Raw genomic sequence first — 24,000 nt, forward strand, 5'->3', positions numbered from 1 at the left:
GTGCAAATGTTTGAGTCACTTTAGGTCGTCAACAAGACCCGCTCAAGTGTTTTCCGCGGCCCTCCACGCGGCGCCTCACGCCCGCACTTTCCCTACACCAGGCCACCGCGACCCTCGCCTCAATGTTTGCTCTTCCCGCAGGCGAATGTTCCCCACGGTGAAGATGTCGGTGAGCGGTCTGGAGCCCAACACCAAGTACTTCGTGTTGATGGACATCGTGCCCGCCGACGACTCGCGCTACAAGTTCCAGGGCAAGGAGTGGGTGGTGGCGGGCAAGGCGGAGCCACACATGCCGGGCCGCCTCTACATCCACCCTGACTCACCCGCGTCAGGGGCACAGTGGATGCGTCATCCCATCAGCTTCCAGAAGCTAAAGCTGACCAACAATAACCTGGACCAGCAGGGACACATCATCCTCAACTCCATGCACAAGTACCAGCCCAGGATACACATCGCCGCCGCGCCGGACATCGTGTCGCTGCACTGGGCCATCTTCAACACCTTCACCTTCCCTCAGACGTCCTTCACGGCCGTCACCGCCTACCAGAACGAGCGCATCACGCAGCTAAAGATTGACAACAATCCCTTCGCCAAAGGTTTCCGGGAGAACGGCCAGCTGCGCTCCAAGAAGCGGTCAGGCGGCACCTCGCCCTCCAGTAGCGAGATCACCACGTCGCCGGAGAAGACGCCGGATGCTGACGATGGTGAGGATTGCACACTTTGCTGTTGTACTGTTGTTCACGATGACAAGTGTAGCCCTGACATGTCTCTCCTTCCCCCTACCACTCTCTCTCTCACTACCACTCCTTCACTCACTCCCGCCCCTCCCCGCACATTTGACCTCGACTCACGCTTGTCTCCCTCTCCACCCACAGCAACAACGTTGGACAAGCGGGCGCGACTCAACAGCGTGGACAGCGGAGACCTGGACGTCTCGGACATCGACGAGCGTCCCGCCTCCTCCATGTCTGTGGAGAAGGACGAGAAGGTTGATGTTGAGAGTCCGCCCACGCCCCCGCCACCCTTCCTGCCGCCGCCCCCGCAGATTATAAAGACGGAGGGGGAGGACACCGCACCCTCGCTGGTGTCACCCCTTGTGTCCGCCGCCTCCATGATGGCCGCCACGCCGTCAGACTCCAGAAAAACCCACACGGAGTCACCGCTACCGCCCGAGCCGCGGCCACACGACGTCAGCATGCTGTCTCCCGCCGTGCCACGTCCCTGCCTGCCCTCTCCCACCTACTCCACGGGCCTTCCCGGCGGCCTGCCTCCCAGCATGCCCGGCGGCTCGCTGCCCTACCCGTACCTCTACTACAGCCACATGATGTCGCCCTACCTGCTGAGCCGTGCCCCCGGCCTGCCTGCGCCGCCCCTCGACAAGGACGCGGGGGCCGCCAGGGACCTGTATGGCTATCCCACCTACCTGAGGCCACACGCGCCGCACCCCTCCTCGCTCTCTAGCACGCCCTCGCGGCCGGCGCCTATCCACCCCTACAGTTATGCCTTGCCGCCCCAGGTGCCCGCCAATCTGTGAGGGCCGGAGAGGCGCCACGCGGGCCGCCCAAGTCACGCTTCGCCTCATCCCGGCCCGCGGCGCCCACTCATCACCGTCCACACGCCATTGTCATCGTCAGCTCACCGCCAGGCCGCACGTTTTCTCGTCTGTGTCGTCCTCGTCTCGTCGTTGTCGTCGTCATCGCGGCGTCATGCCGGCCCAGCCCCGCTAGGCCACGCATGTGCCCTCGCCCTGCATCACACAGGTGCCAAAGAGTTTTTTTCTTGTATAATTTTGTAGCTATTTATTTTTTTAATCACGTTGAATGGTGCTTTATGTAGATACCGTAATGCGTGTACAGCGTTTGTTGGTGGAGAAGACGGGTACCTCAGGAGGCGAGTGTAGCTCCTCCCTCGATGTTTGTAATAAAGTTAACACGTAAAACAAAAAATTCCCTTTCTCTCTTTCCCTGCCACGCCCTGCCGCGCCTCGCCACCCTGATGGGGAGGCTCCAGGCACCCAGGCCAGAGTGATTTAGTTCAGGACCAATTAGCAGTAGTTACTAATCTAGCCGGTAATTAATTCCAGACAGAACGAGGAAGACGATTTAGTTGCGAACGTGAATCACACACACACACACACACACACACACACACACACACACACACACACACACACACACCGCTATTCTAGTAACCGCTGCGGTGACGTCACAACAGCAACGAGACAGCGCAAAGAGGGAAAAAAACATCACAGCCTGATTACCCCATACCGTCACCACAGCGAACGCAATCTTGATCTCCACAACACAACATCACTGCACAACTCCGTCACCACACACACCAATCACCGACACCCAGACACTACCTACTCACCACACACGTCACTATTAGTCTCCACAAACAACACCACAACGACAAAAGCGTACACACACACACACAGACACACACACACACACACAAACACACATAGCAACGCAAACTAATCATTGGTCTCAGTTCGTTTCCCACTGCCGGCACTCCTAAAGCTCGTATTCTCAAACTTTTCTGTGCTTCACCTCCACAATTTTAAAGGTGTTTTTTACGGTTTTAAAGGCAGATTGACAAGATTTCTACATTATTAACTGGAGAAACACTCTTGAAAACCCCGCTACTCATCTCTGTGGCCTTGGAAAATAACCTCGGTGAGAGAGCAAAGCGTTTCTGAATATGGCCTTAAGACACACAACCACTACTAAACAACACAAGGCGGTAGATTCACAAAGATAACTAGAACACTGATAACAACCTAACCTAAATTCAAACCCTCAATGTGACTTTTATTTCAGTACCGTAGACAATTTGATTAAGAAACACTGCCACTAATACGCAACACATTACAGGTACACTCACTAATATAAAAACTAGAACAGGTAACAGTACAAGTCCTTTAATTACGAATAACAAATTACACTTATTTTGGTGCAGTACAGACAATTCTATTAAGAAAAAAATAATATAGCAGGCATTTCTCAGCATATTTTTTTCTTCTTGTTTCAGAATTATACTAAACTTTACCAGATCATTTTATCAAGCTTGAAAAAAACCCACACAACACTCGAATAATTAGAACACAAGGCACACAAGGTAACTAAGATAGCAACACTTTGATCGATATAACAGACCAATTGTTAGGGAAGGAACATGTCGGGCTGTGATGCGTTCAGACAGCTGTGATCATTAGGAGTGTCCATGAACGGAATACCTTGATAAGTGAGATGGTAATAGAATGAGAAGTACGATAATTATGACTGAAGGAGGAAGCTGCGCGTGAAGTATTGAGCGGATCAACCAAACTGTAGCTACGATGACTGGTGTGTTCTGGTGTGCTAGGGTGACATTAAACTCTTCAGCACCATGACATGACTTCATATAATTTTTCTGCTTACTATTTAGTGATTCTATACAGCTTCAGAAACTTATGTGGGGTGATTGAAATAGTGAAGACTCTGGCCATTAATCTTTTGCTCTCCATAGACCCTTCCTAATGTAAATAAATTCATCTAATCATAACCAAAAATCATGGTAAAAATGTGTCTCAGTACTGAATGGGTTAAAGCGGCGACTAGAAACACTAACTTCGAATTAACTAACCACTAAGTAATGAGTATATTTTCATTGAACCGAACAGCGAACTTTTAGCTACAATAATCAATGTATATTTTGATGTGGCAGGATGATATTTTAGCAGCGACTAGCAGGACTATTTACAATTAATATGATGTACTAACTAAATACGTAACAATGGTGGTGGATGGACATTATTTTAAGAACATGACATTTTAAAGGTAATTACGATAGCAATATTGTAAAGGCGACTTGTAATAATCTAAACTAACATAACTGCTAGTAATACACTGCGCTGCAACATCCCACGTTCACCATCACCACCACCATCACCACACACACACACACACACACACACACACCACCATTACCACACACACCATCCCCCCAACACCATCACCACACACACCACCCTCCCTGACACCAAGACGCTACGCACTCACCACGCAGCGCATCACAAACACAACACTAATAAGGCCAGTATTCTGAAACGCTTTGCTCTCTCACCTATCACTACTTTCCAAAGGCTGTAGTTGAAGATACTCGTGTTTTTATGGGTATTTCTATGGTTCTCATGATTGACTAGCAACATTTCTAGTTTATTAAAAGAAGCTGTATTGAAAACCTAGCTAGTTATCTGTGGCCATGGAAAATTATCTTAGTGAGAGAGCAAGACATTTGTGAAAACGGGCTGAAGGACTGAGGATAATGAAGATTCCATTTGTATGCAAGGATATTACCGGTAACTATGCTAATACTAACTTTCCATCTGTCTCGTCACTAACCGCAATTAACTAGCCATTATCAGCTTACTACAACCAGAGCAACTTAATACAGTGATGAGAAAATAAAAAAACAAGAACGCTAAATGCAAAATGATAGCAAAAATTGTGATAAGAGTGGAATGGAATAAACGATAGAAATTTTAATATTATAATGTAGGGAGTGATTCGAAATTTTAAAGGTACAAGTTGAAAAAATATTTGTATTTTTGTTTTATATGTTTATTTATCTATCTGTTTCTTTATCTATCAATCTCTCCATTTATCTTTGTATCTAACCATCTGTCTGTCAGCCTGTCTGTCTGTCTCAGTCTATCCATCCATCTATCTATCAGTTTATCTATCCATCTATTCAACCAACAACCTACCTATAATTTGTATGAGGCAAGACAGTGTTAGATGAACCCCGCGGCAACAGAGCATAAGTAAACGAAGCAGACAGACTGACACACACACACATACACACACACCAAGGTCCCGCGGCTTTACTAGGAAAGGACGACACGGCCCCGACAACACCTGCCTACCGTATCTACAGGTGAGTCACTAATTAACACGTGTACAGCGGGAGACGCGACACACTCACCTTGACTCACGGGGCTCAAAGGTTACCTCTTAACGGTCACCTGCACTTGTTCTGGCTCACCTGCCCGCTTGTTTCCCCATCCACACAGGTGAGGCAGGCTTCCGGGTCCTGAAGTAGGTTAGTAATCTGAATTTGCATGTACTAATGACGTGAGCTTCTTTCTGATTTGCATGTTAATGTTTATTGTTTTTGCTTTCACGAGTGACAGGTGACCAGCGGTTAATTTTATTCACAGGTGTATTATTAATTTGAATTTATGTAACCAGGTGATGTGAGTTTCTTCCTAACTTGCAGGAAAGGGGTTATTTTTGCATTGACGAGTGGTAGTTAATATGGGATTCATGTCTTTTATTCTTCTTTTTCTGATTTGCAGGTAAGGAATTTGTATTTATGTATGTATATGTTCAAGTAAGGAATTTGTATTTATGTATGTATATGTTCAAGTAAGGAATTTGTATTTATGTATGTATATGTTCAACACACACACACACACACACACACACACACACACACACACAAGAGAAGAAGGGATCATTAACCTAAATTTACCATAATCTATTTTAATCAAAGTAAACCCAATCAAGCTTTACCTAATACAAAACAACTCAACATGACCTAACCAAACTTTATGTAACCTAACCTAACTTTACCTAAGCAAACACACCACAGCCAAACCTATACTAACCACAACCACACATAAATAGAATGTCGCTATTCCTAACAGGTTTGAGCAGCGGCAGAAAAAAAAAACAAAGTATCTTCATCGGTGCTGTGTAGAAAGGAGATAAGAAGACGCAAGTGATAAACAAACGAACGAAGAAAATGATCTAGTTAACCCTTTCAGTACTGGGATGCATTTTTTACCTCGAGTTTTTAGGTGTGATTAGATGATTTTATTGACATTAAGAAGGGTCTATGGAGATCAGAAGGTTAATGGCCAGTCTTCACTCTTTTAATCCCCTCACATAAGTTTCTGAAGCTGTATAGAATCACCAAATACTAAGCAGAATAAATATAAAAACACGTCCTGGTACTGAAGGAGTTAAACAATGTGCCCTGAAGATGAAAGGAAAAAAAATTGAAGGAGAGGAAAATATTTAGAATAGTAAATGAAAAAAAATTGCACATGAATGAATACAGATAAAATGAAACAATGAAAGATGAGGAAAACAAACACGCTACCATAAGTCTTCTAAAAATATGAAAATGATGAGAAAAAATCCTTCGAGACGTTAGCAGTGGATGAAGAAGAGAGATGACGACGAGACATGATAGAAGAAAGAAGTACGACACAATATGGACAGAATCAACGGTAAAAGTGATGAAATTGACAAACTTTGAAGTGGCTGAGGACACGTTAAGGGGACAAAAAAGGGAGATAAAGGAGGAGGAGGAGGAGGAGGAGGAGGAGGAGGGGAGAAAGAAGAAGAGGAGCAGTGTAGTAGCGTTAGTAGAGTGTCGCGGGGGGCGGGGAGACTGGAGGGAGAAAGGAGATAATGAGCCAGAGAGAGAGAGAGAGAGAGTGAAGGAGGAGGAGTGCAAAGATGAGAGGGGAGTCTTGAGAGGGCACTTAGCAATCGAGGCAAGCAGCGCGGCGGGCTATCAGCGGCGCGATAAGAGAGGTGCCGCTGCCTTTGTGAAGCTTGTGTGTGACTCATCGAAGTGCCCCTGATCTAATACCCCGTTGCCCTCCTCCTCCTCCTCCTCCTCCTCCTCCTCCTCCTCCTCCTCCTCCTCCTCCTCCTCCTCCTGATTCCGTTACACCTGTTTCTCTTATGTACTTGAGGAGTGTTACGTCATTGTTGTTATTACCGCTACTGTCGATACTGCCACTACTACTACTACTGCTACTGCTGAGACCACTGCTGCGGCTACTTCTCTTGCTACTGTTGCCTCTTGTTCCACTCTCTCTCTTTCTCTTCGTTTTTTTTTTTTTTTTTCTAAATTTTTACTCTTGTTATTTTTGTTGTTCAAGTTGTTTTCCTTCTTTTGCTCTTTTTCTCTTACTATTCCTTCTCTCATTTTCTCATACAATCGTCACTCTTCTTTTCCTCCTCCTCTTCTCACTCTTTTCTTCTTTCTTCTCTTGTTCTTAATCTTGTTCTTGTTATTGTCTTTCTCGTGTTTGCGTTCTTGTTCGTGTTCTTCTTCTCTTTTTCACTGTTCACCTTATTCCTCCTCCTCCTCCTCCTCCTCCTCCTCCTCCTCCTCCTCCTCCTCCTCCTCCTCCTCTTCCTCTTCCTCTTCCTCTTCCTCCTCCTCCTCGACATTATCCTTCGCACCGCCTTGAATGAGTGACGGCGACTCCTCATGGTGGCTCCCTCTCATCTTTCCTAATGTGTCTCACTCACGCACGCACGCACACGCACACACACACACACACACACACACACACACACACACACACACACACACACACACACACACACACACGTGCCATGTATGTATGTTTGTATACACGTAAATATTCTCTCTCTCTCTCTCTCTCTCTCTCTCTCTCTCTCTCTCTCTCTCTCTCTCTCTCTCTCTCTCTCACGCATTCACCAAACACAAACTCGGCACATTTCACCTTCAAATTAGCTATGTAAGAAAAAAGAAAAGAAGAAAAAAGGTGGAGAAAGAAAAATAAAAATATCTAAATTATACCCGAAGATCGACGGCGGCGGAGCAGGTAAGGTACACACACACACACACACACACACACACACACACACACACACACACACACACACACACACACACACACACACACACACACACACACACACACACAGGCCACGATATCGCTTTCATGTGACCTTTTTTTCATTTTTTCATCTTTTTTTTCTTATGTTTCAAGTTCGGTGTCAGTTTTGTCCTTCCTTTCCTCAAGTTCCACGTATGTCGCCTCTGTCCTCGCGTGTCCTCGCCTCTGCTTCCTTCCCTCTTGACCTGTTCTCTTTCTCTCTTTATCAGTACAAGTCTGTCTGTGTGCAAGTTTTTATCTCGATTTGTCTTTATTATATCACTTGTTCTCTTCCTTTATCTCGTTTGGTTTGGTTAGGTTACGTTAGATTAAGTTAGGTAAGGTTTGGTTAAGTTTGGATTAGGTTAAGTTAGATTTAGGTTAGGTTAGGTTAAGTAATGTGGTAAGGTTAGGTTTGGTTATGTTAAGTTTGATTAGGTTAAGTTAGGTATAGGTTAGGTTAAGTTAGGTTTGGTTTAGTGTGTCTTTGTTATTCTTTATATTTTGTCCTTATTTACGTTAGGTTAGGTTAGGTTTGTCTACATTATTCTTTGTCAATTTCTTCCTCGATCTTTCCTGGTCTGCGTTTCAAAGTAATTCAATATCTCTTGTTTTATATCTGTCTGCATCAATCTCTCGGTCTCTTAGTCATTCCATCAGTGTGTCCAGCTATGCCCAACACACACTTTATCTCTATCATTCTCTGTATTTCACTCCCGGTCTCTCAATCGTTCTCGCTGTACCAAACTCTGCCCCTACCTACTTTTATATCCATTAATCTTGGTCTGTGTTTCTCGCTGGTCTCTTATTATTCGGTCTCGCTCAGTCTCTATCAAGGACTAAGTTTATCCCTATTAATCTCTGTATTCCAACACGCGATTTTTCATTGTTTCTCTCACACGTGCTCAAGTTCATCTTCTTTCGTCGCATTTCGCTTCAGGTCTTTTATTAGGTCTTACTCAATCTCTGTCCATGCATAACTTTATCTCCATCAATCTCTGCTATGTCTTTCATTCGGTCTCTGCCTCACACGTGCCAAAATTTATCTCCGTATTTTACTTCGAGTCTCTTATTCCGCCTTCCTCAGTGTTTGCGTCTGTGCCTCGCCTGGATGATGGTGGTGGTGGTGGTGGTGGTGGCGTGAAGCACAGAGGGCGCCGGGACAATCAGAAGGCTTGGGGGGCGCGGCACACACCCGCTTCACACGTCAGGCTCAATGGGAGGTGTAATCAATAGGGAACAAGCCTTGCTCCCGCCGCCTCGCACGCGACCTCGGTTCCTCGCCTCGCCCGCAGAACGTGACACCTCCCTCGTCTTTACCTTCACGTGGCAGGAACGCAGGCACCACACGCGTCGCTCCCTCCCAAATCTCCCCACAATGCTGCTAAAAAGCCTAAAAACGTCTACTTTTCGTGTATGTTCGCTTGTCTGGCTACACGCGGAACACTGCACGGCACGGCACGGCACGGCACGGCACGGCACGGCACGGCACGGCAAAGCTGCAGAGACGGTGCGCACATGCAGTGAAATCAATAAGGTACAGAGCTATTACTTTCCGTGACGGCCGCCTACACTAGTAACTCGTAAAGGTGACAGTGCGGCGCCGGGAAGACGTGTGGCTGAGGGAGAGGTTAGAAGGCGGTGGGCGGGAGGGAGGTGGGTGACGGGAAGGGGGCGGGAGCGGTGCGTCTGGAGGTGGTGAGTGCGGCCCGCTACCGCCACTCGCTGTCATAAATCACACAAGAAGCGCAACTTGTCCCCTTACTGAGCCACCTCGAGGCACGCAAGCTGCTTCAGTGTTACCCCAACCTTCTCTTTCGTCTTCCTTCTCCCTCCGCTCCCTCAAACCTTCCCTCCTGTTACCTTCTCTCTTTTACCTCCATCCTCCTTGCAAAATCGCCAACATTCTCCTCTTTCTTTAATACAGCAGGCCTTCAGTTCCCTTCTTCCTTCCATCCTGTTATCCTTACCTTTCTTCCTCTGTTATCCTTACCTTTCTTCCTTAGTCTTCCTCCCTCCGCTCCCTCTTACCTTTTCTTTTTTCCTCCACCCTCCTTGAAAAATCGTCAGTATTCTCCCATTTCTTCAATACAACAGGCTTTCAATTCCCTTCTTCCTTCCACCCTGTTATCCTTATTTTTTCTCTTTTTTCTTCCTTTCACCTTCCGTTCCCTTAAACCTTCCCTCTTCTTACCTTCTCTCTCTCTTTTTTCCTCCATCACTATATTTCCCATCTTCTGTCCTTTCTTCAATGCAGCATGCCTAGATTCCCTCTTTTCCTCCACCCTGTTATCCCTCTTATCTTGTCTTTTGTCTTCCTTCCTCCCTCCGCTCCCTTAAACCTTCCCTCTTTCTTTCTTTCATCACACCGGCCTTACATTCTCTCCATCTTACCTATGTTTTTTTTTTTTCATCCACCTCGTGTTAGTGATTCTCCATCCATCTATTTCTTTCCACAACTTTGCAAACACTTCACCTTCCTCTCCTCCACACCCTCTTCTTTCTTTTCCTTCCATCCACCTTGCAGAATCTCCCATCTTCCCTCCTTTCTTCAGTACAGCAGGCCTTGCATTCCTTCTTTTCCTTCACCTTTCCTCCTTCTTTCCACCATTCTACAGACTTTTACCTCCCCCCTCTCCTCCGTCAATCTACCCTGAGAATTCTGCCATCTTCCATTTTTTCCATCCACATTGCAAAATTTTCTACTTCTCTTTCTCCTTTCTTCCACACTGCAAACTCACTCACTCTGACTCACTCTGAAAACACGCTCACTTCTCACTCTTCAGCCTGGAAACACACCGACTTACTCCTCACCCTTGGAACACTCTTACATCTCATCCCTCACCCTAGAAATATTCATACTCACTTATCACTCTAAAAAAAGACACTCTCACACTCATTCTTCACCCTGGAAACACACTCATGCTTACCTTAAACAACACTCACACTCATTCTTCACCCTGGAAACACACTCACGCTTACCTTAAAGAACAGTCATACTCATTCTTCACCCTGGAAATATTCTCACTCTCATTTTTCACCTTAAAAACACAAAAATAAGCCAGGAAATGAAGATTCTATGTCTTAAATCTCCCGGGTCGCTAGCTAAGACTCTGCTAGATATACTGTCTCTCTGCCCTCTCCGCCTGCCTCCCCTGCCTTTCCCTGCCCTTCCCTGCCTTTCCCTGCTTTCCTTGCCCTTCCCTGCTCTTCCTTGCTTTCCCTGCTCTTCCAAGTCTTTCCCTGCCTCCCCTCCCCTTATCTGCCATCCTCATCCCTTTCTTGGCTTCCTTATCCTCCTTTTGTCTTCCTCTTCCTTCCCTTCTCTTCTTGCCTCTCCCTGCCCTCCCGGCTCTTCCCTGTCACCCTACTTTTCCCTGTTTCCCTTGCCCTTCCCTGCCTTATTTACCCTTCTCTGCTCTTCCCTGTCCTTCCTTGCCCTTCCCTGCCCTTCCATGCCTCGCCAGTTACTCAAAAACAAAGCAATGGAAAGAAGATTCGTGGAGGGTTCCTGGCTGCTTCTCACACTCTCCCAGCCTTTCATGCCTACGCTAAGGAAAAGGAAAGGAAAAAATATGAGCGAAAAAATAATAGTCCATGAAATAAAATATGTTTCTTTTTCACTCGAATTTGTCATGTTTCTTTTCTTATCCGTTTTTTTTTTTTTATCAAGATGAAATACGAAAGTTGAGAAAAAAAGATAAATTCGTCCGGATGGTTTTCTCTTTCATTACTCAGATTTACCTAGAATTTCATCTTTTATTTCTAACGTTATCATTTGAAAGAACTGAATGAACACTTTTTTTTTTAGCATTTTGGTTCTTATTGCTTCTTTCTTTCTTTCAGTATTGTCTTTCTATTCACTTATCTATTTATCCGTCATTTTTTTTTTTATATTTTCTTCATTTACTTCTTCATGTTCGTCTCTTTCTTTCCTTTTCCTTATGTCTTCCTTTCCTCCTATTCATTCATTCATTTAACTTGTCTTTCCACTTTTCCTTCATTCTTCCCTTTCTATTTATCTTTCTCTCCTTCCAGTTCTTCCTTTCACCTCGTCTTTATTCACTTTCCTTTTTTTTTTTATCCTACATCCCTAAAAACACATGCTCCATTTCCTGTCAATTTCATCTACAACATATTACTTACTCGTCCCCTTTCATTCCTTTCACTTTCCTCTGTGTTCCTCGTCTTTAATCCCTTGCCAGTTCTCTTACCGCTTCTCTTGTGTCTTGCCTCCCACCGCGATCCGCCCCGCCCGGCCCCTCCCCGACCGTCCCCGCCTCTCCCCGCCTCCCAAAGCCACGACGTGACCACAAAACTCGAAACGCAATCGTCTATTTGGTCCTGGAAACGCTGACTTCCTCCACAGACCTTCTCCAGAATTATAGTAGTCTTGTGTGTGTGTGTGTGTGTGTGTGTGTGTGTGTGTGTGTGTGTGTGTGTGTGTGTGTGTGTGTGTGTGTGTGTGTGTGTGTGTGTGTGTGTGTGTGTGTGTGTGTGTGTGTGTGTCTGGTGTAAGTCTCGTAAAGATAGATTTATATGCACACACACACACACACACACACACACACACACACACACACACACACACACACACACACACACACACCCGGTAGCTCAGTGGTTAGAGCGCTGGCTTCACAAGCCAGAGGACCGGGGTTCGATTCCCCGGCCGGGTGGAGATATTTGGGTGTGTCTCCTTTCACGTGTAGCCCCTGTTCACCTAGCAGTGAGTAGGTACGGGATGTAAATCGAGGAGTTGTGACCTTGTTGTCCCGGTGTGTGGTGTGTGCCTGGTCTCAGGCCTATCCGAAGATCGGAAATAATGAGCTCTGAGCTCGTTCCATAGGGTAACGCCTGGCTGTCTCGTCAGAGACTGCAGCAGATCAAACAGTGAAACACTGGTGACTTAAGGGTGACGTAGGAGGATAGCAAGGCAACAGACAGTGGAAGTAATAACAATAATAACAGTAATGTCGTCACCACTTTCTGTTCCAACTCATTCTAAACCAATACTGTTTATGTCCCCCGCGTCATTACTGCTTCTGGGTGAGACAACTCCACGCCACACACCCGCCGCACACCACACCAACCACACACACACACACACACACACACACACACACACACACACACACACACACACACACACACACACACACACACACACACACACACACACACACACACCATCACACCAACCCATCACTATTATTATCACCATTATTACAGTCAAATATATTATTACAAACATCATTATCTACGTTATCATTATCATTAACGTCATTATTCTCATTATTTACATTATCATCATCGACTTAACTATCTATCACTATCACTGACTATCTATTATAGTCATCATCATCTGTTAGGTTAAGTTAGGTTAGGTTATTATCATTAACATCAACTATTATTGCTACCTTCATCGTCTTCACTATCATTATTACTAGCATCACTATCTATTATTGCCACCATCATCGTCATCATCACTATCATCAGCAACATCAAAATTTATCAACGCTATTATCATCTACTTCATTATTATCTTCACCATCAGGTTCTATAGTTTTGTTCACTGTAGTAGATAGACGCTTCACCAAATCTCCTTCTCTTATCTCTTATCAGCTTCGTGTCCATTCCAGGCTACCTCAGTCAAAGCTCTTCTCGTTATACTTCTTAATTAAAAAAAAAAAAGGAGAAAAGTATAAATGAACAAAAATACTGAAAACCCAAATCTATGCTTTTTTTTATATTTGTCTTTTCACTCCACCACTTTCCAACTAAACAAGAAAAAAAAATGAAAGAAAAAGAATAAGCTCCCACAATTTCCTTTCTCTCTCATTTTCCAGCTAAACAAAAACAAAAAAGATAAATAAAAAATAAGCTCCAACAATTTCCTTCATTCCAATACAAAAGGAACACGAAAAAAAAAAAAAATGAAAAAAAAAAAGTGAAAATTAGGAAGTGTCCATTTTCCTCTAAAAGTTGCCCACGTTAACTCACGTCTTACTTATCGACGGTTCTTCTGACGCCATTCATCACTCTGGAGGAAAAGGAGGAGGAGGAGGAGGAGGAGGAGGAGGAGGAGGAGGAGGAGGAGGAGGAGGAGGAGGAGGAGGAGGAGGAGGAGGAGGAGGAGGATTGCTATGAGTAAGACCGGAGGAGATGTGGTGTGGCGGCGGCGTGTGGTGTGGCGGCGGTGTTTGGGCAGAGCGAGCCACGTAACGCCTTGCTTCTTTAATTTACTGATGCGCTTTAGAATGTATTAAAGACCATTTGTCATCGCCGCCGACCAGCCAACCTCACCTCATCTCGCCTCCTCTCGCTTACCTGATGGTGTGGGTGGGTGGGTGGATGAGTGGTGGGTGCGTGAGTGTGTTATCTGCAAGTTGTCTCTCATTCATTCATTCATCCTGCGTGCATCTGTTGTGGAACTGGTGGTGGTGGTGGTGGTGGTAGTAGTAGTAGTAGTAGTAGTAGTAGTAGTAGTAGTAGTAGTAGTAGTAGTAGTAGTAGTAGTAGTAGTAGTAGTAGTAGTAGTAGTAGCTGTTGTTGTTGTTGTTGTTGTTTGATGAATTTATGACATTTGCACTACATTGTGTTGCGTTGTATTGTTTTGTGTTGTGTTGTGTTGTGTTGTGTTGTGTTGTGTTGTATTGTTTTCTGTGTTGTATTGTTTTGTGTGTTGTATTGTGTTGTGTTGTGTTGTGTTGTGTTGTGTTGTGTTGTGTTGTATTGTGTTGTGTTGTGTTGTGTTGTGTTGTGTTGTGTTGTGTTGTGTTGTGTTGTGTTGTGAGTCGAGGTGTTGGCCATGTTTCTTTATCTGTTGATTTATCTGTTGTCTCGTCTGTGTTCATCTGTTTATCTATTTGTCTCGACTCTGTACGTTCACTGATTCCCTTATTTATTCATTTCAAGTGCACGCCTTCACAACTACGTGGCCTGTATGTTTGAGTTATCTAGTGTTGAAGATCTCGTTTATTTTCTTCTTCTTTTCCTCCTACTCCTCTTCTTCTTCTTCTTCTTCTTCTTCTTCTTCTTCTTCTTCTTCTTCTTCTTCTTCTTCTTCTTCTTCTTCTTCTTCTTCTTCTTCTTCTTCTTCTTCTTCTTCTTCTCCTCCTCCTCCTCCTCCTCCTCCTCCTCCTCCTCCTCCTCCTCCTCCTCCTCCTCCTCCTCCTCCTCCTCCTCCTCCTCCTCCTCCTCCTTCTCCTTCTTCTTCTTCTTCTTCTCCTTCTTCTCCTTCTCCTCCTCCTCCTCCTCCTCCTCCTCCTCCTCCTCCTCCTTCTTTCTTTCTTTTTTCTTTCCATTTTCTTTTCTTTTCTTCTTTGTTGTCGTTGTTGTCTTGTTCTTGTTCTACTTCATATTTTCTTTTTTTCTTTTCTTAATCCCCACATGAGTTTCTGAAGGTGTGTAAAATCACCAAATAGTAACTAGAATGAATATGGAAACGCGTCATGATACTGAAGGGGTTAAGGGAACTGGCAATCAAGAAAGCTTTTTTTTTTTTATTTTCTGTTGCTCTTGGCAGGCTTCCTCTCTTGCATAAAAAGAAAAATAGAAATCCTCATACACTGGGCTGCGGGCGTGGCTATCTTGATCCCTCCTTCATTCCATTTCACACGGCTATTCTTTCTTACTTTAATTCAATCTTCTCCCAGAACCTACAATGCTCCGGGCGCCATCTTAGCTAATCCCTGAAATTGCTACCGTTCTTTACTTCAATTTACTTCTAATCCTTTTTGTTTTGTTTTTTTCCTTGTATATATCGTATCTAATCTTCCTTTCCTTTCTTTTTTTCTCTGTTTTTTACCGTCACGTGTCAGTCTTCAATAGTTTCATCTCATTATATTCTTGTGAGCGTTTTTTTCTCTTTTCTTAGCAAGATTTTAGTTTTCGTGACCTTTCCTATTCTTGGTTTCTCTTTATGTTATTTTAATGTTTTTTTTTCCAGTTTCGTGCGCTCCATTTATTTGCCTCTTATCTCTTTCGTGACACCGTTGGCAGACTGAAGCAGAAGTGTTCGTAACTTTGAAAATGTGTGTGTGTGTGTGTGTGTGTGTGTGTGTGTGTGTGTGTGTGTGTGTGTGTGTGTGTGTGTGTGTGTGTGTGTGTGTGTGTGTGTGTGTGTGTGTGTGCCTTTCTATATTTCTGCCAGTCTGACCGTCTTTTCTGTTAATCTTTCTGTCTTCGAGTTAGTCAAGTTTGGTTAGGTTAGGTTAAACAGGTTGGATTAAATTACGTTTTAGATGGAGATGGTTAGGTTAAGTCAGATTATAGGTTGAACTAAGTTAGATTTGGAAAGTGAGATCAAATTTGATTATAGACAAAATTCAGTTAGGTCACATTAAGTCAGTTAGGTTAGCTTAGGTTTGCATGGACTGGGTTAAGTTAAAATAGATTATAGCAAGGTTAGGTTAGGTTAGGTTAGGTTAGGTTTGGTTGGTCCTACTGATTCTATGTAAAGTGTTCCAGTCGTAGCACGTTATGTAATGCGAGTGAAAGGATACGTGGGAAAGGAAGGACAGTATGAAAAGATGAAGGAGGGAGGGGAAGCGTGAGGGTGCGTGAGTAAGAGAGGAAAAAAAAAAAAAAGGGAATGAGACTGAAGGACAGGTGAAGGAGAAGAATAAGTGAAAGAACTGGAGAAAGGGACCATAGTAGAGGTGAAGAAAGGATGGGGTAAGAAGTGAGGGAAGGAAATAAGAAAGGAAAGTAAGAAGAGAAAAAAAGAAATGAAAACGAATACACAAGATGAATTAAGAAGCAGAGAAGTTGAAGATGAAGAAAAGAAATGAAAGAGAATAAAGACTAAGGAAGAAAGAGAAAAAAGAAAGAAGGAAGCAGGAGGAAGATCGGATATAAGACAGGAATTAAGAAGGAAAAGGAAAAACAGTGGAAGAGAAGGACGGTGAAGTTACATGAAGGAAAAAAAGAAGAAAAGAAGGAAAGAAGAAAACATAAGTAAGAAGGAGGAAAAAGGCAAGGAAATATAAAGTAAAAGAATAAATATGTACGAGAGTTGAAGGAAGATAGATGAAGAAGAGAAGGAAGGAGAGAAAGAATGAAAGAAGAGGAAAGAATCGAACAAAAAGAAAAGAAAGGAAATAAAGACAACTACAAAACAAAGGAAGCGATTGAAAGAGGTGATTGAAGGTGAGGGTGCATGAAGGAAGGAGGGAAGGAACGGAAGGAAGGAGGGAGGGAGGGTAGGGAAGGGAGGGAGGGTAGGGAAGGGAGGGAGCCATTATGTTTCGTTCACTTTATGATGATGGATTAATTTCGTATTGCATTTTGATCGATGATGAGTTATGAGACGTGTGTGTGTGTGTGTGTGTGTGTGTGTGTGTGTGTGTGTGTGTGTGTGTGTGTGTGTGTGTGTGTGTGTGTGTGTGTGTGTGTGTGTGTGTGTGTGTGTGTGTGTGTGTGTGTGTGTGTGTGTAGAGCGAAAGAAGCAGAAAAAAGACAGAAAAACAGACAGACAGACAACTTTCATCTCCCCAAACACACACACACACACACACACACACACACACACACACACACACACACACACACACACACACACATGAATAGCGAAATAGGTAAATAAAATAAAAACCTGAATAGACAAAACAGAAGAAGACATACAGAAAAGAATAACATTAAAAGATACACTCAAGACACGACCACTAAAAAGAAAATTGTGAGAAACCAACAAATTGACTTCCTTCTGAATTCAAGAATGAGACTTTGAAAGACTTGTAGACGATGCATTGCCTGGGACTGTGCATTACTGATGAGAGCCTGCGAGGTTGGTCGAGGAGGAGGAGGAGGAGGAGGAGGAGGAGGAGGAGGAGGAGGAGGAGGAGGAGGAGGAGGAGGAGGAGGAGGAGGAGGAGGAGGAGGAGGAGGAGGAAGGAGAAGGAGGAGGAGGAGGAAAAGAAGGAGGAGGAGGAGGAGGAGGAGGAGGAGGAGGAAACAGTCTACGCACTCGAACATTCTTAACACACACACACACACACACACACACACACACACACACACACACACACACACACACACACACACAGCCAGATAAATCAGGCGCGATAAGGATGAAAAAAATAACAAAGCTCCTTCATGAAACAAAAAAAACTGATAAACATTTGAACATCTGAGAGAGAGAGAGAGACACACACACACACACACACACATCTGTTATCTAAGCGACGCGAGATAACAGGAGCTGGACAAAGGAAAGATAAAGAGAGAGAAGCGGCAGAGAGGTAGGCTGAGGAGATAACGAGGAGACAAAGTTATTAACGATGTCACATACCCTGATAAAAGACAAGATGAGAATAACAGACACACACACACACACACACACACACACACACACACACACACACACACACACACCACACCTGCACTAATAGGCAAACAGGTGCGGAGCGTATCCAGGTGTTGGAAGTGACGGCAATTAACGTCATAATGTAAAGGAAAGCATGTCAGGAACTGGAGGAAGAGAAAGATTGTGATGATTTTTACATGACTTTATTTTCTGGAGAGAGAGAGAGAGAGAGAGAGAGAGAGAGAGAGAGAGAGAGAGAGAGAGAGAGACTATACGAGTGAAAAATATAAGAAAATCAAAGAGTAACTGACGCTTCTCGATCTTAAAATAACTTATACTAAAAAAAACATACGGTAAATGCACGTGTGTGTGTGTGTGTGTGTGTGTGTGTGTGTGTGTGTGTGTGTGTGTGTGTGTGTGTGTGTGTGTGTGTGTGTGTGCGTGAATAATTTATCCATGCCCACAATACATAAGGTGGCGGAAGTACAACGCAAACTCCACCGCTACAGTGTACACAGTATCGTATCCTTCATTCATCAGTATACGACGAGTCTTTCTCTATTTATGGGAGACTTAAGCCGAGGAAATGGACGAGGGCGAATGTGGCGGATTATGACGAATTGAGTGAAGAATGGGAAGCAAGAAAAACAAGCCAAACTACCCCATTCATGAAGGTAAATTAAGGTGTGCAGGTAATTAGGGAGGAAAGGTGTGTTATTATTGTACACTTTATGGTGGTGGTGGTGGTGGTAGTAGTAGTAGTAGTAGTAGTAGTAGTAGTAGTAGTAGTAGTAGTAGTAGTAGTAGTTTATGGTTGTTGATAGTTTGTTGGTGTTGTTGTTGTTGTTGTTGTTGTTGTTGTTGTTGTTGTTGTTGTTACTGGTGTTTTAGAAGCAGTAGCAGTACCAGTAGTAACAACAGCCATTCCTCCACCTCTGAACTTCACGTAACCTTGAGTACAAAACATTTTCCTTTCATCACTGACATCAAATATTACTAACTTCCTGCCCATTAAGTGCTCGTCTTTCACAGCCACACCTCACACCCTGACACTGCTAAATGTTCTCCCTTCCCTCGCCGTTCATTTTCATACGCATTCAGTCGAAATTCCGGTGACATTTTCTCTTTCAAATAAAAAACATCTTTTGGTGTGGCTTGCTTAGTTATCATAAATTTTGCCTTATCTATATAATAACGTCAATCAGGTATTTTCATTCCCATTTTCTTTTATATCATATCTTAATCATGCTGTTATTTTTCTCATATTGCGATTTTTTTTTACTAGTATTACAAATTTTCCAATATTCTTCGTTTTCTCAAATATTTCTAACATCATATCAAAACTAACTCTCTTTTCTTCAATTCACGAGTTTCTTTTCTAATTTTCAAGCAGTTTTTTTATCATTAGTTTTCTTTGTGATATCCAAGGTTGTCTCTCATATATTGTTATTTTTCTTTTCCTTTTCAATTTTTTCCTCATATTTCAAGTCTTCTCTCATATTTATTATTTCCTCTTAAATTGATTTCATGCTCTCATATCTCAAGATTTTCCTCACATCTCAAGTTTTTTTTATTTTACATTTCGAGTTATCCCAGAATATTCCAAGTTTTCTCCTTCGCAGGCAAAGCTTTCGTTATAATATTTCGAGTTTTCTTTCCACACTTTCACACAAGGATTGCACTGAGCGGCCTTCGTCATCTTTGCCTTTCTTGCTACACCGCGGAAGACGAGAAGCTCAGATCCACATGCTTCCACCTCCACACACTTGAAGGACACTTAGAAGACGTGAAGGGCGAAGGTTAGATTCACATACATCCCACCCTGAGGCACTGGGAGACACTTGGGAGCCGGGAAGGTCAAATCCACACGCATTACACACTCAGATCCACATGAATTCCACACTCAGTCAATTGAAGGCCATGTTGTATAGATTTGGACAAGTGAGTGGAGCTGTAATGGTGATAAAACACAGGATAGAGCAAAGGGAACTTATCTACCTAACGTTTAAGGATGGCAATTGTCGAGGTGTTAGATAAATAAAGTTCTGATTTTTCCGGTGTTTCATCACTACAATTACACTCATAAAAGGTCACGTGCGAGGGGCGCAGGTCACAGCCACACTTCACCTCCAAACACTTCATGTCCTTATCAGCAAGGCAAAAAGCAACGTCCCCGCCTGAAGTGACGCCTTGACTTCAGAGCCAATGTAGGAGGAAAACAGTTCATTCGCCCTTACTTCCAACGCAACGAAATTCATTGAAACTCATGACATGTTTCACTTCACGGCGGAGCTCTGCGTGGGAGTGACATGTGTTGGGACCTGAGGAGATACATTTGAACACCTACATGGCTCAAAATAACTTCCAACTTCACCAGAATGTTAACAGATCGTACTATTCATTTTAAAAACAATAACCTCATGAACTTAAGAATATTTTTCCTGCACCAAATACTCGTCTTTTTAAATGTTATCATAATATCTACAGGGATGTATATTTGAAATCAGGCACGTCAAGGAGAATAAGCGAAGTTACTAATAAAAGATGGAAAATATAAAAGATAAATTCAAGAGGAAACCAAGAGGCTGATGACTTTACTAATTGCGGGAAGCGGAGTCAAGGTGAGTCAAGGTGAGTTAAGGTGAGTCAAGGTAAACCAGTCGGTCAAGCTACCAACACGTGTGGCGAGAATACATTAACAAGGGGAGGAGGAAAATGAAGAGGCTGGTGACTTAACATATTGAGAGAAGATGAGTCAAGGTGAGTCAAGGAAAATAAGTGTTGAGTTACCCAAATTATTAACACATGTGGCGGGGGAAACATTAACAAGGAAGGTAAAATTAAGAGGATGAGAGGTGAGTGAAGATGAGTCAAGGTGAGTGAAGATGAGTCAAGGGGAGTGAAGATGAGTCAAGGTGAGTCAAGGTAAGTGAGCCAAGCAAGTTACCGGCACGTGTAGAGAGGAAACATTCATAAGCAAACAGAAATTGAGAGATAAAATTAAGGAGAAATCAAGAGAGAATGAGAATGACTTGCAGATAATTAATAGAGACGTTTGGAGAAGAAAAAAACAATTAATAAATAAAAGTAAATAAATGAATAGACAAATAAAATAGTAGATGAAGTAAATATATGAATAAAAAAAACTCATAACAAAAACAAACAACATAAAAAGACGAAAAACACAAAAGGAAAACATAAAAGAAGAAGGAATAAGAGAAAAAAAAACATTAAAATGGGAACAATATAAATGATAAGGATAAGAGGATAAGAAAAAAAAAGAAAAGAAACACGCCAAAGCAATAAAGGAAATACAAGAGAGGTAAAATCAGAGAGAGAGAGAGAGAGAGAGAGAGAGAGAGAGAGAGAGAGAGAGAGAGAGAGAGAGAGGTGCCGATAAGATGCCTTAAATGAGAGAGACAGGGGTACATACGAGGCTGTCAGAACGAGTTAGTGACTATAATAAATTAATATAATACCCGTGTCTTGAAATTTATAGACGGTATAAATTTACAGTCGCTATAAATATGAAGGTGTACAGAATTTGATGTGAAGAGTTAATGAGAGAGAGAGAGAGAGAGAGAGAGAGAGAGAGAGAGAGAGAGAGAGAGAGAGAGAGAGAGAGAGAGAGAGAGAGAGAGAGAGAGAGAGAGAGAGAGAGAGAGAGAGAGAGAGAGAGAGAGAGAGAGAGAGAGAGAGAGAGAGAGAGAGAGAGAGAGAGAGAGAGTTATGTTCTTCTCTATATAACTCTTAAAAGGGAAAACAAAATTAATATACAACATCAATAACAATAATAATAATAATAATAATAATAATAATAATAATAATAATAATAATAATAAGGTGAAGGAAAGAAAAGTGAGGAGAGGAGAATATAATTAGTTAAGGATGGAGAGAAGGAAGAGGAAGAAGGATGAAAAAAAGGAAGATTATATAGATAGGGAAGAAGGGAAGAGGAGGAAACGTGGAGAACGAGGAGGAGGAAAGAAATGTAGATAGAGTGCACAAAACCGGAAGGAACGTAAAAAGGAGGAGGAGGAGGAGGAGGAGGAGGAGGAGGAGGAGGAGGAGGAGGAGGAGGAGGAAGGAGAAGGAAGCAGAGGGCGGGGTTAGAGGGAAAAAAACAAGTTCAAATTTCATTGCCAAGTTTAAGAAAGTTTGAAATATTTCTGGTCTTATTTCTACATTAATTTATTGACTAATGCTTTACTTATTAATCATTCAGTGTTGCTTTGCTTCATTCTGCTTCCTGACACTTGTATGTACCTTGAATGGTGGTGGTGGTGGTGGTGATGGTGATGATGGTGGTGGTGGTCGTAGTGGTGGTGGTGGTGGTGGTGGTGGTGGTGGTGGTGGTGGTGGTGGTGGTGGTGGTGGTGGTGGTGATGATGATGATGATGATGATGATGATGATGATGATGATGATGATGATGATGATGATGATGATGATGGTGGTGGTGGTGGTGGTGGTGGTGGTGGTGGTGGTGGTGGTGGTGGTGGTGGTGATGATGATGATGATGATGATGATGATGATGATGATGATGATGATGATGATGATGATGATGGTGGTGGTGGTGGTGGTGGTGGTGGTGGTGGTGGTGGTGGTAGTAGTGGTGGTGGTGGTGATGGTGGACCACACACAAAGCAACACAACACTGAAACACTCACCATTACCACCACCAGTGTTGTCAACACCACCAGCCTGAATAAAAGAGAAGTGAGGATGACATTACTGCTGCTGCTGATGATAGTGGTAATAATAACAATAACAATAGTAATAATAATAAAAGATAACAATAGATATAACAAAAAAAAACAAGGCAGATTCAGAGCAGACAGCAACACAACCAACAATAACATTTTTTTTTACCTTTTTTACACCAAAAGAAAAAAAAAAGAAAGGGTGAGAGAGCATATTTTACCACCACCACCACCACTACCACCACCACCACTACCCAACATCCTCGCCTGAAGACTAAACCCCGCCTCTTTGCCTAGGATGAGTCTACACGAGCTCCTATTGGCCAAGAAGATTTATAGCCCTTCCCTGATTGGCCGGCAGTACCTGAGAGGCGTGCTGTGATTGGCTGGCAGGGTGAAGGGGGCCGGGCGAGCTGACGTGCCTGTCCGGACTCGAGTGTGGGGAATGTAAGTTAGTTTGAAGTGAAGGGGAGGTAACGAAGGGCGGTTTGGGGGGAGATTCCAGGGTATTTTGGGCCGTAATGCAGTTGTGTTGTCCATGGTTTTGTGTGTACGTGTGTGTGTGTGTGTGTGTGTGTGTGTCAGGGTAAGGGGTAAAGGGGAAGGGTTAGTAAGGGTGCCAGGGTTAAATGGGTGAGGGAAATTAGTTAGGGGAGGGAGGAGACTAGGGAGAGACTGGGGAGAGAAGTAGGGAGGGGAGGGGACACGGGAGAGATCTAGGGAGAGACTGGGGAGGGGACAGGGGTTGGACAGGGGTTGGGAGGGAGTGTGTCAGGTGTGATGGGGGTGACAAGAGGAATGGTAGGGTGACTGGTGGTGGTGGTGGTGGTGGTGGTGGTGGTGGTGGTGGTGGTGGTGGTGGAGAGGTAAAAGAAAAAGAGGTGTGGTTAGGTTAGTAATGTTTTCAGGGTACACTTCGTTATTTCACTATTTTCCCTTTTTTTTTTCCTTTTTTTTTTTTTTACTTCCTCTCCCCCTCCTCCCACGCCACTTCTTTCCCCATCCTCCTCCTCCTCCTCCTCCTCCTCCTCCTCCTCCTCCTCCTCCTCCTCCTCCTCCTCCTCCTCGATCCTCCTCCTCTCTCCTTTCCTCCTCCTCCTCTCTCCCTTCCTTCTTTTCATTCCTTCACACACACACACACACACACACACACACACACACACACACACACACACACACACACACACACACACACACACGGCCATACAGTTTTTACGACATTATTTAGCAGATGAGAGAGAGAGAGAGAGAGAGAGAGAGAGAGAGAGAGAGAGAGAGAGAGAGAGAGAGAGAGAGA

General features: G+C 43.7%; 1 protein-coding gene and 1 long non-coding RNA gene across 2 annotated transcripts in view; one reads left to right on the forward strand and one right to left on the reverse strand.

The window, feature by feature from the left end:
- LOC123507237 (T-box transcription factor TBX6-like) overlaps window positions 1–1,946 on the forward strand; it is a 5,912-nt gene extending 3,966 nt beyond the window's left edge. Inside the window, exons 3-4 of the mRNA XM_045259979.1 lie at window positions 142–704; window positions 876–1,946. Coding sequence (XP_045115914.1) covers window positions 142–704; window positions 876–1,534 — 1,222 coding nt within the window. The 3' untranslated portion in view covers window positions 1,535–1,946. The remainder of the gene's footprint in view (window positions 1–141; window positions 705–875) is intronic.
- LOC123507239 overlaps window positions 1–24,000 on the reverse strand; it is a 280,074-nt gene that overhangs the window by 192,974 nt on the left and 63,100 nt on the right. The window contains exon 3 of the long non-coding RNA XR_006675629.1: window positions 4,969–5,076. This is a non-coding gene — a long non-coding RNA (uncharacterized LOC123507239). The remainder of the gene's footprint in view (window positions 1–4,968; window positions 5,077–24,000) is intronic.

The sequence above is a fragment of the Portunus trituberculatus genome, chromosome 21 (genome assembly GCF_017591435.1).
Source record: "Portunus trituberculatus isolate SZX2019 chromosome 21, ASM1759143v1, whole genome shotgun sequence".
Classification (NCBI taxonomy): domain Eukaryota; kingdom Metazoa; phylum Arthropoda; class Malacostraca; order Decapoda; family Portunidae; genus Portunus; species Portunus trituberculatus.